At 49.1% G+C, this 13,127-nt stretch overlaps 1 protein-coding gene across 50 annotated transcripts in view; it reads right to left on the reverse strand.

The window, feature by feature from the left end:
- The window catches only part of LRRFIP1 (LRR binding FLII interacting protein 1), a 133,207-nt gene that overhangs the window by 69,680 nt on the left and 50,400 nt on the right, over window positions 1–13,127 (reverse strand). For 35 of the 50 annotated variants that reach the window (XM_088675355.1, XM_088675339.1, XM_088675327.1 and 32 more), the window contains 2 exons: window positions 3,300–3,350; window positions 1,295–1,339 (listed from right to left, as the gene is read on the reverse strand). The exons of 14 other annotated variants lie outside the window; for them this stretch is intronic. In XM_088675355.1, the coding sequence (XP_088531481.1) occupies window positions 1,295–1,339; window positions 3,300–3,350 (96 nt within the window). The remainder of the gene's footprint in view (window positions 1–1,294; window positions 1,340–3,299; window positions 3,351–13,127) is intronic. One more of the 50 variants, XM_060282802.2, reaches the window with a different exon arrangement.

The following is a 13,127-nucleotide window of genomic DNA, read 5'->3' on the forward strand; positions in this document are numbered from 1 at the left end:
GCTACCAGAAATTCAGAGTTTCTCAGGAAGATGCTAAAAACAACAACAGTTTCTCATAATTCCTGTAAATCGGATAATTCTTTAGTTATGCATCGATTTTAACAAAGGCAATATAATAGCAAAAAATATAGAAAATTATAAATCTCATGTTGTTGTTTAGTAGGGAGAATAGATTGCCTGGAAAGAGTGAAGCAAGCAGAATATGTGCATCTTTATTCACTGTTACAAACTTTATTCACTGTTACAGATACTAATCAATTCAGTATCCCTCTAATAAACAAATTGTGTGACCATAATTCAATGTGCCCACCACAATTGTAGTAAACCCTTCTCATTTGATCATAGTTATTACCATTGGTAATAAACCTATATATGAACTATGAGTTAGTTACAAACTATGAACATTGCACAAAATGAATTGGTCATATACACTAATGACATTTTATCTTGCCCTTCCTCCAAGGAGTTCAGGGTATTATACAAAGAGATAAGTCACCAAGTAAGCATTATAGCTGAGACGACATCTGAACACAGGTTTTCCTAATCTTAGGACAGGCACCTTAGTTACTATACAACACTGACTGTATGGGGTCTTTGGAAGGGGAACATATCAATTTTTACTTTTTTAAATACAAGCGATCAGCTCACAGACCCTTCCCCACCCCCCTAATTTTATGGTCTGCTCTAGCAAAGCTCCCAGTACAGGCAGGTAAGAGGCTGGAGGTGTCCTGGAGCAACAGAGAGAAAACATCCCAAAATCTGAGGCTGAGCTAATAAAGGTTTGGAACAAGGGAGGTAACTGATACTAAACAAAGTCTTTTTACATAAAAGGTTGGACTTTTTCAAATTTAAACAACAATTTAAACTACAAGATATATATTGTTCTAACAGAAAGTGATGTTTTTGAAGGAAGTACATTTATCATTCATTTGGAATATATTACAGTGGTACCTCGACTTACGAACGACTCGACAACCGAATTTTTCGACTTACGAATGGGGGTAATGGCCGCACGCTTATGAATGTCTTGACATCCGAAAGAAAAGTCGCTCTTCTCTCTCCCCATTGTCCAACAATAGGGCACCACATTTTTCCTCTCAGAATATTATGGAAATGCATGTTTTGGAACTAAGGCATTTCCCCAGAAACACAATGTTATTCACATATCTATAGCATAAACAGACTACCAGAACTAAAATCACTTGTAAAATGCAGTCGTTTTTCAATCTCTCTTTTCACCTTCCCTATGCTACTGTTCTCAGGGGAAGATAGAACCTTTGAATACTGTACATACTGTTTTGAAGTTCATCCTTTTGGTCCTCTCTGTCTCTAATCCAGTCTGAAGCAAGGGGAAGAATGCAGAATGAAAAGGCTATCAGTCTTTCAATTCCCACTTCTCCCATATCCACAAGTGAAATTGAAATTTGGCTCTTAGTGAAATCTTACCATTTATGTAGGCATGTACATGCTCAAAGGATTCAGGAACAATGCCACTGAGAAGACCTGCCCTTTTGCAAATCACAGGAATGCTCTCAAAAACCAGCTGATAAGAGTTCTATTATACTTGCCTACAAGGTTAATCTAACTATCTGACCAAACTACTGCAGCTAGGAAGTAAGCACAATGACACAGTTCTCATGCTGCAGCCACTGGTGGAGGAAGAGGAGCGCGGGGGGGAGCGCACCGCCCCCGGCAGCGCAATCCCGGTGGAGTGCCATCGCGGCTGCCCCCCTGCCCATGCTGGTCGCCACGCCCCTGCGGGCGGTGCGCCACGCCCCCGGGATGTGCACCAGCCCCCCTGTTCTCTCCCCCCCCCCCGTGTCAGAGCATGACGGTCTGCCACTGGCTGCAGCAGCACAATGAACCAAGTCTGGGTTGACAACAGGAGATAGGGGGAAAGGAAACCCTGAGTGATGTATGTGGCCAAGTTGACTGCAAGTTACTAATCACTACTTCAGCATGATTGCAACTTTAAGCTCCACATATCTGAGCTACTTCAATATCAGCTGAATGCAAAATTTGAAATCTGTCATTATCCCAACCATTAGAATCACATCTGATGATTCTCAAAATCAGGTTTTGATTCAAATTCAAACATTTCTTCAAGATTAATAATTTCAGAGATGACTTGGGAGTTGAAACATTATTTATCATGCTATTTGGATAATTTTGTAAGGAAAATGGAAAAGTCCAACAACTTAATGCTGACAGTCTCTTTTGCTGTGTAAAAGTTCCAGGCTAAAATATAAGCAGGGAATCACCCCCTATACACACAAACGTTTTTGAATTTTAAATTATAAGCTATGCATTTTTTTAGTCTCTGTTTTTTCGTCACATCAGGCAGATACAAATAATAATAGAAAATGTGTCAGGTTTCCTAATAATGCTATAAGCAACCGGGGAAAAGGTTGATTGTACAGTAAGTGTTGCTATATAAATGGTGCAAAATACACATGCATAAGATCACATTGAAATATAATTCCCCGCCATACTTAGAGAGCCTGGCAGGCCTGTGTAATGCTCACTGATGCTTACTTTAATACAGGCTCAAGCAGACAAAAAAATTCACAGCAACAGGGGTCAGCAACCTTTTTCAGCCGTGGGCCGGTCCACCGTCCCTCAGACCATGTGGTAAAGGTAAAGTTAAAGGGACCCCTGACCATTAGGTCTAGTCGTGACCGACTCTGGGGTTGCGGCACTCATCTTGCTTTATTGGCCGAGAGAGCTGGCATACAGCTTCCAGGTCATGTGACCAGAGCAGCACACGGAAACGCCGTTTACCTCCCCGCTTGGAGCGGTACCTATTTATCTACTTGCACTTTGACGTGCTTTCAAACTGCTAGGTTGGCAGGAGCAGGGACCAAGCAACGGGAGCTCACCCCGTCGTGGGGATTCAAACTGCTGACCTTCTGATCGGCAAGCCCTAGGCTCTGTGGTTTAACCCACAGTGCCGCCCACGTCCCATGTGGTGGGCCAGACTATATTTTGAAAAATAAAATGAACGAATTCCTATGCCCCACAAATAACCCAGAAATGCATTTTAAATAATAGCACACAGTCTACTCATGTAAAAACACACTGTCCGCAGGCCAGATTGAGAAGGCGATTGGGCCGCATCCGGCCCATGGGCCTTAGGTTGCCTACCCCTGGGCTTAGAATAAGGAAAGCTGGGAGACAGTGGGAAGAAGGCAATTATCAAACATCTAGGAATGAGAGAACAGAACCACCCGTCTTAAGCAAATGCGGGGGACGATTCTGGCAACTGTATCGTTATGCATGTTTAGTCACTTAGTACTAACCCTTAGGCTTCCGCGGCTACCCACAGACATGCGCTCATCTTCATCTGAAGCCTACAGGGAAGCAAGTAAAGAGGATACCAGACAACCATTTAAAAAAGACAGAAATGCAGCAAGAATCCTAGATGAAATACAAGAAAAGGTACTGTCACAGTGGCCGGAGTGGACTACTTCAGAGTAACGACGCTACGCAGCTCTGCATTTTATTCTTTTATTGGTGCTGCGTATTTACAGTGCTCAAGTCATTGCTATTTACACGGAGCGATGTTGTCAGTCGGTTTCAGAACCTCCTAATGGCTTTTGGCGCGTCTTTCTCCAACACAAAAGCTTTGGCAGACCCATCCTCTTGCCCCTCCTCTTCCTGCGTAATTCTGGAGTTGGGGGGATGGGTCTTCCCCCCTTACTTGCCCCTTCCTGTCCCACCTGGGACCCTGGCTCCTCTACCTTGCCTGAGCCTCGGACACGACTTCCTGCTTCCCCACTGGAATCGGAACTCTCCCTGCTTTCCCCTTTGCTCGGGGACGGGCTTGAACTCAGGAGGGGAGGGACTTCGCGATATCCCCTGTCCCTCACATCCACCCCCCTCCCAAGCTCTCCTTCACCCCTCCCCAGGCCCCCCCCATGTGTCGGTGACGACTGGAAGCCTAAAAACTCGGTGCTCTCCGAGCCCGTTGGTGTGAACACCTCCCCCCAGTCCTGCGAGCCCCCCCCTTCCGCCTGGGAGGACGGGAATCCCAAAAAGTCCGTGGCGTCAGAGCTGGTGGGGGTAAAAATGTTTTGCCAATCTGCTCCTTCCTCTGACTGGGTGGATCTTGGCGACACCCATACCTCATCCTCTGGTTCCTCAAACTCCGCTTCCCAGCGCCATGGTGAGCTGTTCTCCCGTGCCTCCTCCTCCTCCCCCTCCCTTTCCATGTGCCAGGGCTTGGGTCTGTGGGGAAAGAGGGCGTGAAATTCTTCCACCAAGAATTCCTCCTGTATCTGAGTGGCGGGAACCCATTCATTCTGGGACGGTGGAGCATCCTCCCATGCCATGAGGTACTCCAGGCCCCCCACCCCCCACCTTGAATCCAGGATGGCCGTGGCCTCATTGAGTTGCTCCCTGCTTTCCCTCTCCCCCCCTCCCTCGGGGGTTTGTTCGCTGTCTCTGAGCCTGCTGCTTTCCCTGTACGGCGACAGCAGCGATCTATGAAACACTGGATGCACCCTCATGTCCTCTGGCAGTGCCAGCCTGTATGCCACCGGGTTGACCTGTTGCGTGACCGTGAAGGGGCCCAGCCATTTGGGTGCCAGCTTTTTGCACCTCCCTCTGGTGGGAAGGCCCTCCGAGGACAACCACACCTTGTCCCCCACCCTGATGACCTCCCCTTGTCGCCTGTGGCGATCTGCCCCCTTTTTGTACGCTTCCTTGGCCCTCTCCAAGTGTTCTCTGAGCTGCTGGTGCACCGTCTCCAGTTCCTCTGCCCAATCCTCAGCCTGTGGGCCCTCCTCCTCCTCCTCCCTCTCCCTCTCTGGGAAAGATCTGAGGTCGCGCCCGTAATTGGCCTTAAAGGGCGACACCCCTGTGGAGACGTGCACTGCATTGTTGTAGGCAAATTCTGCTAGTGGCAAGCGATCCACCCAGTCCGTTTGCCGCTGGCTGACGTAGCAGCTCAGGTACTGCTGCAGAATGGCGTTGACCCTCTCCGCTTGTCCGTTGGTCTGCGGGTGTCTAGCCGTCGACAAGCTGACCTCCACCTGCAGGAGGTTCATGAGCCGCCGCCAGAACCTGGAAACAAATTGGCGGCCACGATCCGAAATAACCCTTAAAGGTAATCCATGCAGTCTGAAAATGTGATCAACAAACAGTTTGGCTGTCTCTTCTGCCGAGACTGCCCTGGCACACGGTATAAAGTGACACATTTTGGACATGAGGTCCACCACCACCAACACTGCAGTCTTACCCCTGGACGAAGGCAGATCTGTGATGAAGTCCATGGACACCACTTCCCACGGCCTGTGTGGTGTGGCTAAGGGCTCCAGCAACCCTGGTGGCGCTGCTCTGACCACCTTCGCCCGCTGGCAGGTGGTACAGCCCCTTACATAGTCTCGAACATCTTCCCTCACCCCTGGCCACCAGAAGTGTCTCATGACTAGGTGAGTGGTCTTGTCCCTTCCAAAATGCCCCGCTGTAGGGTTGTCGTGCATCTGCTTGAGGACCGTACGTCGAAGCTGGGTGGTGGGTAGGTACAGCGCACCCTTGTAGAAAAGCAGCCCTCTGCGTTCTGCAAAGTCTTTTGCCTGCTCCCTCCCCCCTCTCAGTTCTCTGAAGATGCGGTTGGCAAATTCATCCGCTGCCGTCAGTGCTGTGAGTTCTGCCTCGCTCACCACTGCTGCTCCGCAGGACCATGCCGACGGGGGGAAAATGTGCCTTGGGGCTGGTGGCGCCTCCTCCTCCATGTACTCTGGCTTGCGGGAGAGGGCATCCGCCCTGACATTCTGCTCTCCTGGGATGTAGTGTATGGAGAAGTTGAAGTTCGAGAAGAACTCCGCCCACCGTATCTGCCGCTGGTTGAGCACCCTGGCAGTTCTCCAGAACTCCAGGTTCTTGTGGTCTGTGCACACCTGGATGGGGTGCTTGGCGCCCACCAGGAAGTGTCTCCAGTGCTGGAACGCCGCGTGGATCGCAAGAAGTTCCCGATCAAAAACTGTGTAGTTTCGCTCGGGCTGGGTCAACTTCCTGGAGAAGAAGGCACAGGGTCTCCACTCTCTGTTGGCGTCCAGTTGCAACAAAATGGCGCCCACAGCCTTATCAGAAGCATCTGTTTCAATGCGTAGGGGCGCGTCCTGAACCACGTGGAACAGGTTCTGGTCTGAGGCGAACACCCTCTTGAGGCTTTCGAACGCTGCTTGCGCCTCTGGTGTCCACCTGAACTTCTGCTTGCCTCTCAGGCAGTCAGTGATGGGAGCCGTAACTCGAGAGAAGTTCTTGATGAACTTCCTGTAGAAGTTGGCAAAGCCTAGTAGGCGTTGGGCATCTTTGCGCGTCCTGGGGCTGTGCCAGTCCAGGATGGTCTGCACCTTGTCCTTGTCCATTGCCAGCCCCTTGTCTGACAGCTTGTAGCCCAGGAAGTCCACCTCCTTGGTGTGAAACTTGCACTTCTCCAGCTTCACATACAGGTGGTTCTCCTTCAGGCGCTGTAACACCTCCCTGACGTCCTGCACGTGCTGCACTGGGTCGTTGGAGTAAATAAGGATGTCATCCAGAAAGACCAAGCATTTCCTGAAGAGTAGGGACCCCAGGACGTGGTGCATGAAGGCCTGGAAGCATGCTGAGCCCCCTTGCAACCCGAAGGGCATCACCAGATATTCAAAAGAGCCCAGAGGCGTGAACATCGTGGTTTTCCACTCATCGCCTTCCCGGATCCTGATCAAGTTGTACGCCCCCCTCAGGTCTAGCTTGGTGAAAATCTTGCCTCTGCGTGCCGCTGTCAGGAGATCATCCACTCTGGGCATGGGGAAAGCCACTGGCTCTGTCACCGAATTCAGCCGTCTAAAATCCACCACAAGACGGCGCTGTTGCGTGTCTTTCTTGTCCACCCAGAAGACCGGGCTGCCCCCTGCTGCCTTGCTTTCTCTGATGAACCCCCGCTTGAGGTTCTTGTCGATAAAAGCGCGCAGATCCTCCAGTTCCTGGTCTGACATGGCGTACAGCTTGGCTGGGGGTATAGTTGCCCCAGGCACCAGGTTGATCTGGCAGTCAAAAGGCCTGTGTGGGGGCAGGTGGTCGGACTCCGCTTCACTGAAGACCTCCTGCAGGTCCCAGTATGGTTTGGGTATCGCCTCACCCCCTTTGACGTGCATGGTGGCCACCGTGGCTATCGGAGGCCCCTCCCCTGGTTGGTGCTGCATGCAATGTTCCAGGCAAAAGTCCGATCCAAAAGTGATGCATCTCTGATGCCAACTTATGGAGGGGTCGTGGCGCGCCAGCCAGCTCATGCCCAAAACGATTGGGGGGTCTGAGATGGTGGTGACGTTGAATGCCAGTGTCTCTGAGTGCCTTCCAACCGTCATTCTCATGGGGGGGGTTTGATGAGTGATGGCCCCTCCCAGCAGCTCTCTGCCGTCAATGGTTGCCACGTGCAGAGGAAAATCCAGCTGCAGAAGCTGGATCTGGTGCTCTTCTGCAAAGTTTCTCGAGAAGAAGTTGGCTGAGGCACCACTGTCAATTAGGGCGAGGACCGTCAATGGATAGCCATTTGGGAGCGTGAGCGTCACTTCTAGAACCACTCCTGCTCTGGGAGGGGTGGGCTGGCTCTGCTCCTCTCTGTGCGGGTGGGTGGGCTGGGGCTGTTGTCTGCTGACTGTGCCTGGCTGCCGCCCCTTGTCTCCTGCAGCCAGGCTTTCCCGTTTCCCTGCTGTGGTGCTGCGTCAGTGGGGGAGGGCACAACCGTTCCCGCCTTTCCTTGCCACTCCCTGCGATGTGGGCAGTCTCTGACGAGATGCTGGGGGGAGTTGCAGAGAAAGCAATTCCCACCCCTTCCCTCCTTGCGTCTTGGCGCCGCTGGGGTTTGAAAAGCCCGCGCGCGCGCGCTATCAATCTGCATGGGTTCCTGGTCCTGACTGGCCCCAGGCGTGGCTTGAAAGGGTTGTTGAGGGAGTGGCTTCTCCTGCGACCGTGGGAACCAAGCCCGCTTTGCGCGCGTTGCTTGCTTGTCGCTCCATCTGGATTCCTGCCTCACCCCCACCGCCAGAGCCGCTTTGCTCAGTTGATCCATATTACTGGGCTTTGGACCTCTCGAGAGCTCATCCTTCACCTCCTCATGCAACCCCAAGTAAAACGCCGCTTGCATTGGGGCAGACTCCAGATCCCACCCCAATCTGTGCACCAGCATGGTGAATTTCGCCCAATACGCGCGAACTGTCATATTTCCTTGGCGTAAATTATGAAGTTCCTCCTTAGTCTGGTCCATATGACTATCGGACGAATACATCGTTTTCAAACCTTCTAGAAATAGTTTGACATTCTTCATGCAAGGATTCCTTGTTGCAATTAACGGTCTTAGCCACTCCCTGGCCGCCCCTGTAAGGTGCTCCACAATAAACGCTACTCTGTGCTCATCATCAGGGAACTCATCGTGGTGCAGCTCAAGAGCATACACAATCTCAGTCTCAAAGCCCTGAAACTCCTTCGGGTCTCCATTGAACTTGCTTACTAGGGTCCCGGCTCTCCTTCCTGGCAGCACTTGGACTTGGGGTGCCCCTCCCGCCTTGTTTTTCTCTGCATCCAGCTTGTTTTGGAGGTCTACCGCCACCGCCCTTAAATGCTGCTCTTTTTCCTGGAGCTCTCTCACCTGTTCCGCAAGTTGTAGCCGGTCGTCCTGGACCTTCTTAGTCTCCTCTTTAGCTGCCTTCAATTCCCCCTGCGCCTGCAGCGACAGCTGTTGCAGTTCTAGCTGGGCTTGCTCAGCGATCTGCCGCCACTTCTCCGCCTCTGACACGCTCATCCCGGCAACTCCAAAGTAGCCCAAAAATGATTAGGAGGTTGCTGTCACAGTGGCCGGAGTGGACTACTTCAGAGTAACGACGCTACGCAGCTCTGCATTTTATTCTTTTATTGGTGCTGCGTATTTACAGTGCTCAAGTCATTGCTATTTACACGGAGCGATGTTGTCAGTCGGTTTCAGAACCTCCTAATGGCTTTTGGCGCGTCTTTCTCCAACACAAAAGCTTTGGCAGACCCATCCTCTTGCCCCTCCTCTTCCTGCGTAATTCTGGAGTTGGGGGGATGGGTCTTCCCCCCTTACTTGCCCCTTCCTGTCCCACCTGGGACCCTGGCTCCTCTACCTTGCCTGAGCCTCGGACACGACTTCCTGCTTCCCCACTGGAATCGGAACTCTCCCTGCTTTCCCCTTTGCTCGGGGACGGGCTTGAACTCAGGAGGGGAGGGACTTCGCGATATCCCCTGTCCCTCACAGGTACCAAAACACTACATAACCTAACATATATATGAAACATTCAGCAGTAAAGGAAAAACACAAGGAGGGGGGGGGGAACCCCAGCAAAATGAAATCCAAAAAAAGGAGAAATATCTAAAGCATCATTAGCTTTTTACCTTCATTGTAGCTATCTGAAAACATTTCAGTTTATGTGCAGGAGATACATAAAAGTTAATCTATTTATTTATTTATTAAATTTATATACTGCCCTTCACCTGAAGATCTCAGGGCAGTTCGCATGATAAAAATACAGGATAAAATAAGAAAATAAAGAGTTAGAACAAAAATCAATCGATACAAAACACACACCCCCCCAAAAAACCCCACACATTTAAAATGCCGTAGAATATTAATGTAGAATGTTTTTGCCTGCCAGCTAAAAATGTATAATGAAGGCACCAGACAAACCTCCCTGGGAGAGCATTCCACAATTGGGGAGCCACTGTAGAAAAGGCCTGTTCTCTGGAGGGCTTTAAACTGACTTATGTGGGGGAGCGAGACAGTGGTCCTGAAGCTAGGAGTCTACCAAGTGCTGAAGATGATCACCCAAATGTCAAGGACCAAATGGAGCAAACAGCACGCAGACTTAGTGGCGGGAGGAAAAAATCCTTAAATAAGAGACATGGGGGAATGATCAATGGTCTTCAATGTCTGTATACTAATGCACAGAGCGTGGGAAATAAACAAGATGAACTTGAGCTCTTGGTACAGCAAACTAAATACGACCTAATAGGTATCAATGAAACCTGGTGGGATGAGTCTCATGATTGGAATGTAGTAATAGAGGGATACAATCTTATTTCAGAGAAACAGACCAAACAGGAAAGGAGGAGGAGTGGCGTTATATGTCAGGGATGTGTATAACTGTGAAGAGATCCAGGATTTAAAACTTCAAAGCCATATTGAGAGTATCTGGGTCAAAATTAAGGGAGAGAAAAATAACAGTGATCTCATTGTGGGAGTTTACTATAGATCCCCAAGCCTGAGGACACAGATGAAGCCTTCCGGGAACAGATGACCAAGCATTCAAAAGGAAGTGAGATAGTAGTAATGGGGGATTTCAACTATCCTGATATTTGTTGGATGTCAAACTCAGCCAAGAGCATAAGGTCGAACAGATTCCTCACTGGCCTTGCAGACAACTTCATTGTCCAGAAAGTGGGAGAAGCAACAAGAGGATCTGATCCTAACCAGTAGTGATGACCTGGTTATCGGGGTAGAAGTGGCAGGATCATTAGGTGGGAGTGACCATGCTCTTCTGGAGTTTATTATACAGCGGAAAGGAGCAACCAAGCATACTAAGACTCAAATTCTAGACTTTAAGAAAGCTGACTTCAGAAAACTTAGGGAAACGCTGGGTGAAATCCCATGGACAGAAATACTAAAAGGGAAGGGAGTTCATGTTGGTTGGGAGCTTGTTAAAAGGGAGATATTAAAAGCACAACTTCAGGCAATACCAATGAGACGGAAACATGGAAGGTGCCTAAAGAAGCCGGGGTGGCTATCTAAAGAACTTTTAACTGAGTTAAGAGATAAAAGGGATATGTACAAAAAATGGAAAAAGGGGAAAACCACCAGAGAGGAATTCAAACAAATAGCCAGCACGTGTAGAGACAAAGTCAGAAATACTAAAGCACAGAATGAACTTAGGCTTGCTAGAGAGGTTAAAAGCAACAAAAAGGGCTTTTATGGGTATGTCCGTAGCAAAAGGAAGAACAATGAAACAGTGGGGTTACTTAGAGGAGAAGATGGTGAAATGCGAACAGGGGATAGAGAAAGGGCAGAACTCCTCAACGCCTTCTTTGCCTCAGTCTTCTCCAAAAAAGAAAACAATGCCCGACCTGAAGAATATGGAGCCGATCATTCAGCAGGGGAAACACAGCCCAGAATAAGTAAGGAGGTAGTACAAGAATACTTGGCTAGTTTAGATGTATTCAAGTCTCCAGGGCCAGATGAACTACATTCAAGAGTATTAAAAGAACTGGCAGAGGTGATTTCAGAACCACTGGCAGTAATCTTTGAGAATTCCTGGAGAACAGGCGAAGTTCCAGCAGACTGGAGGAGGGCAAATGTTGTTCCTATAGTCAAAAAGGGGGAAAGAGAGGACCCAAACAATTGCCGCCCAGTCAGACTGACATCAATACCAGGAAAGATTCTAGAGCAGATCATTAAGCAAATGGTCTGTGAGCACCTAGAAAGGAACGCTGTGATCACTAAAAGTCAGCACGGGTTTCTGAAAAATAAGTCATGTCTGACTAATCTGATCTCATTTTTTGACAGAATTACAAGCCTGGTAGATGAAGGGAATGCTGTCGATATAGCCTATCTTGATTTCAGCAAGGCCTTTGACAAGGTGCCCCATGATAGTCTTGTAAAGAAGCTGGTAAAATGCGGGCTAGACAATGCTACCATTCAGTGGATATGTAACTGGCTGACTGACCGAACCCAAAGGGTGCTCATCAATGGCTCCTCCTCATCCTGGAGAGTAGTGACTAGTGGGGTGCCACAGGGTTCTGTCTTGGGCCCAGTCTTATTCAACATCTTTATCAATGACTTAGATGATGGGCTTGAGAGCATCCTGAGCAAGTTTGCAGATGACACCAAAATGGGAGGGGTGGCTAATACCCCAGAGGACAGGATCACACTTCAAAATGACCTTAACAGATTAGACAACTGGGCCAAAGCAAACAAGATGAATTTTAATAGGGAGAAATGTAAAGTTCTACACTTGGGCAAAAAAAATATGAAAGGCACAAGTACAGGACGGGTGACACCTGGCTTGAGAGCAGTACACGTGAAAAGGATCTAGGAGTCTTGGTAGACCACAAACTTGACATGAGTCAACAGTGTGATGCAGCAGCTAAAAAAGCCAATGCAATTCTGGGCTGCATCAATAGGAGTATAGCATCTAGATCAAGGGAAGTAATAGTACCACTGTTCAGACCTCACCTGGAGTACTGTGTCCAGTTCTGGGCACCACAGTTCAAGAAGAATACTGACAAGCTGGAACGTGTCCAGAGGAGGGCAACCAAAATGGTCAAAGGCCTGGAAACGATGCCTTATGAGGAATGGCTTAGGGAGCTGGGTATGTTTAGCCTGGAGAAGAGAAGTTTAAGGGGTGATCGGATAGCCATGTTCAAATATATAAAAGGAGGGAGAGAAGCAGACACGGAGCAATGGATTCAAACTACAAGAAAGAAGATTCCACCTAAACATTAGGAAGAACTTCCTGACAGTAAGATCTGTTCGGCAGTGGAATTTGCTGCCAAGGAGTGTGGTGGAGTCTCCTTCTTTGGAGGTCTTTAAGCAGAGGCTTGACAGCCATATGTCAAGAATGCTTTGATGGTGTTTCCTGCTTGGCAGGGGGTTGGACTGGATGGCCCTTGGGGTCTCTTCCAACTCTATAATTCTATTATTCATGTTGCCATGCTCCGGACCTCTCATGGAGGCAACACATGAAGAAGGGCCTCAGATGAGGATTACAGGGTCTGGGTCGGTTCATATGAAGAGTGACGGTCCTTGTGGCATTCCAGTACTAAGCCCTTTAATGCTTTATAGTTCAAAACCAGCACTTTTAATTGGACCCAGAAACTAATTGGCAGCCCGTGTAGTCTGGCCAAGATCAGCGTAATATGCTCAAACCATCTTGCCCCGATGAGCAACTTGGCTGCTGAATTCTGCATCAGGTGAAGTTTCTAAACCGTCTTCACTGAAGAATCTTCTGAGGCAGCCCTACGTATAACATGTTGCAGTAATCTAACCTAGAGGTTACTAGAGCAGACAACAGAAGTTAGGCTATCCCTGGTGCAGCTAGACCACCAGCCAAGCCGATGGGAGGCACTCTGCACCCCTG

The sequence above is a fragment of the Zootoca vivipara genome, chromosome 1 (assembly GCF_965207765.1).
Source record: "Zootoca vivipara chromosome 1, rZooViv2.hap1.1, whole genome shotgun sequence".
NCBI classification, from domain to species: domain Eukaryota; kingdom Metazoa; phylum Chordata; class Lepidosauria; order Squamata; family Lacertidae; genus Zootoca; species Zootoca vivipara.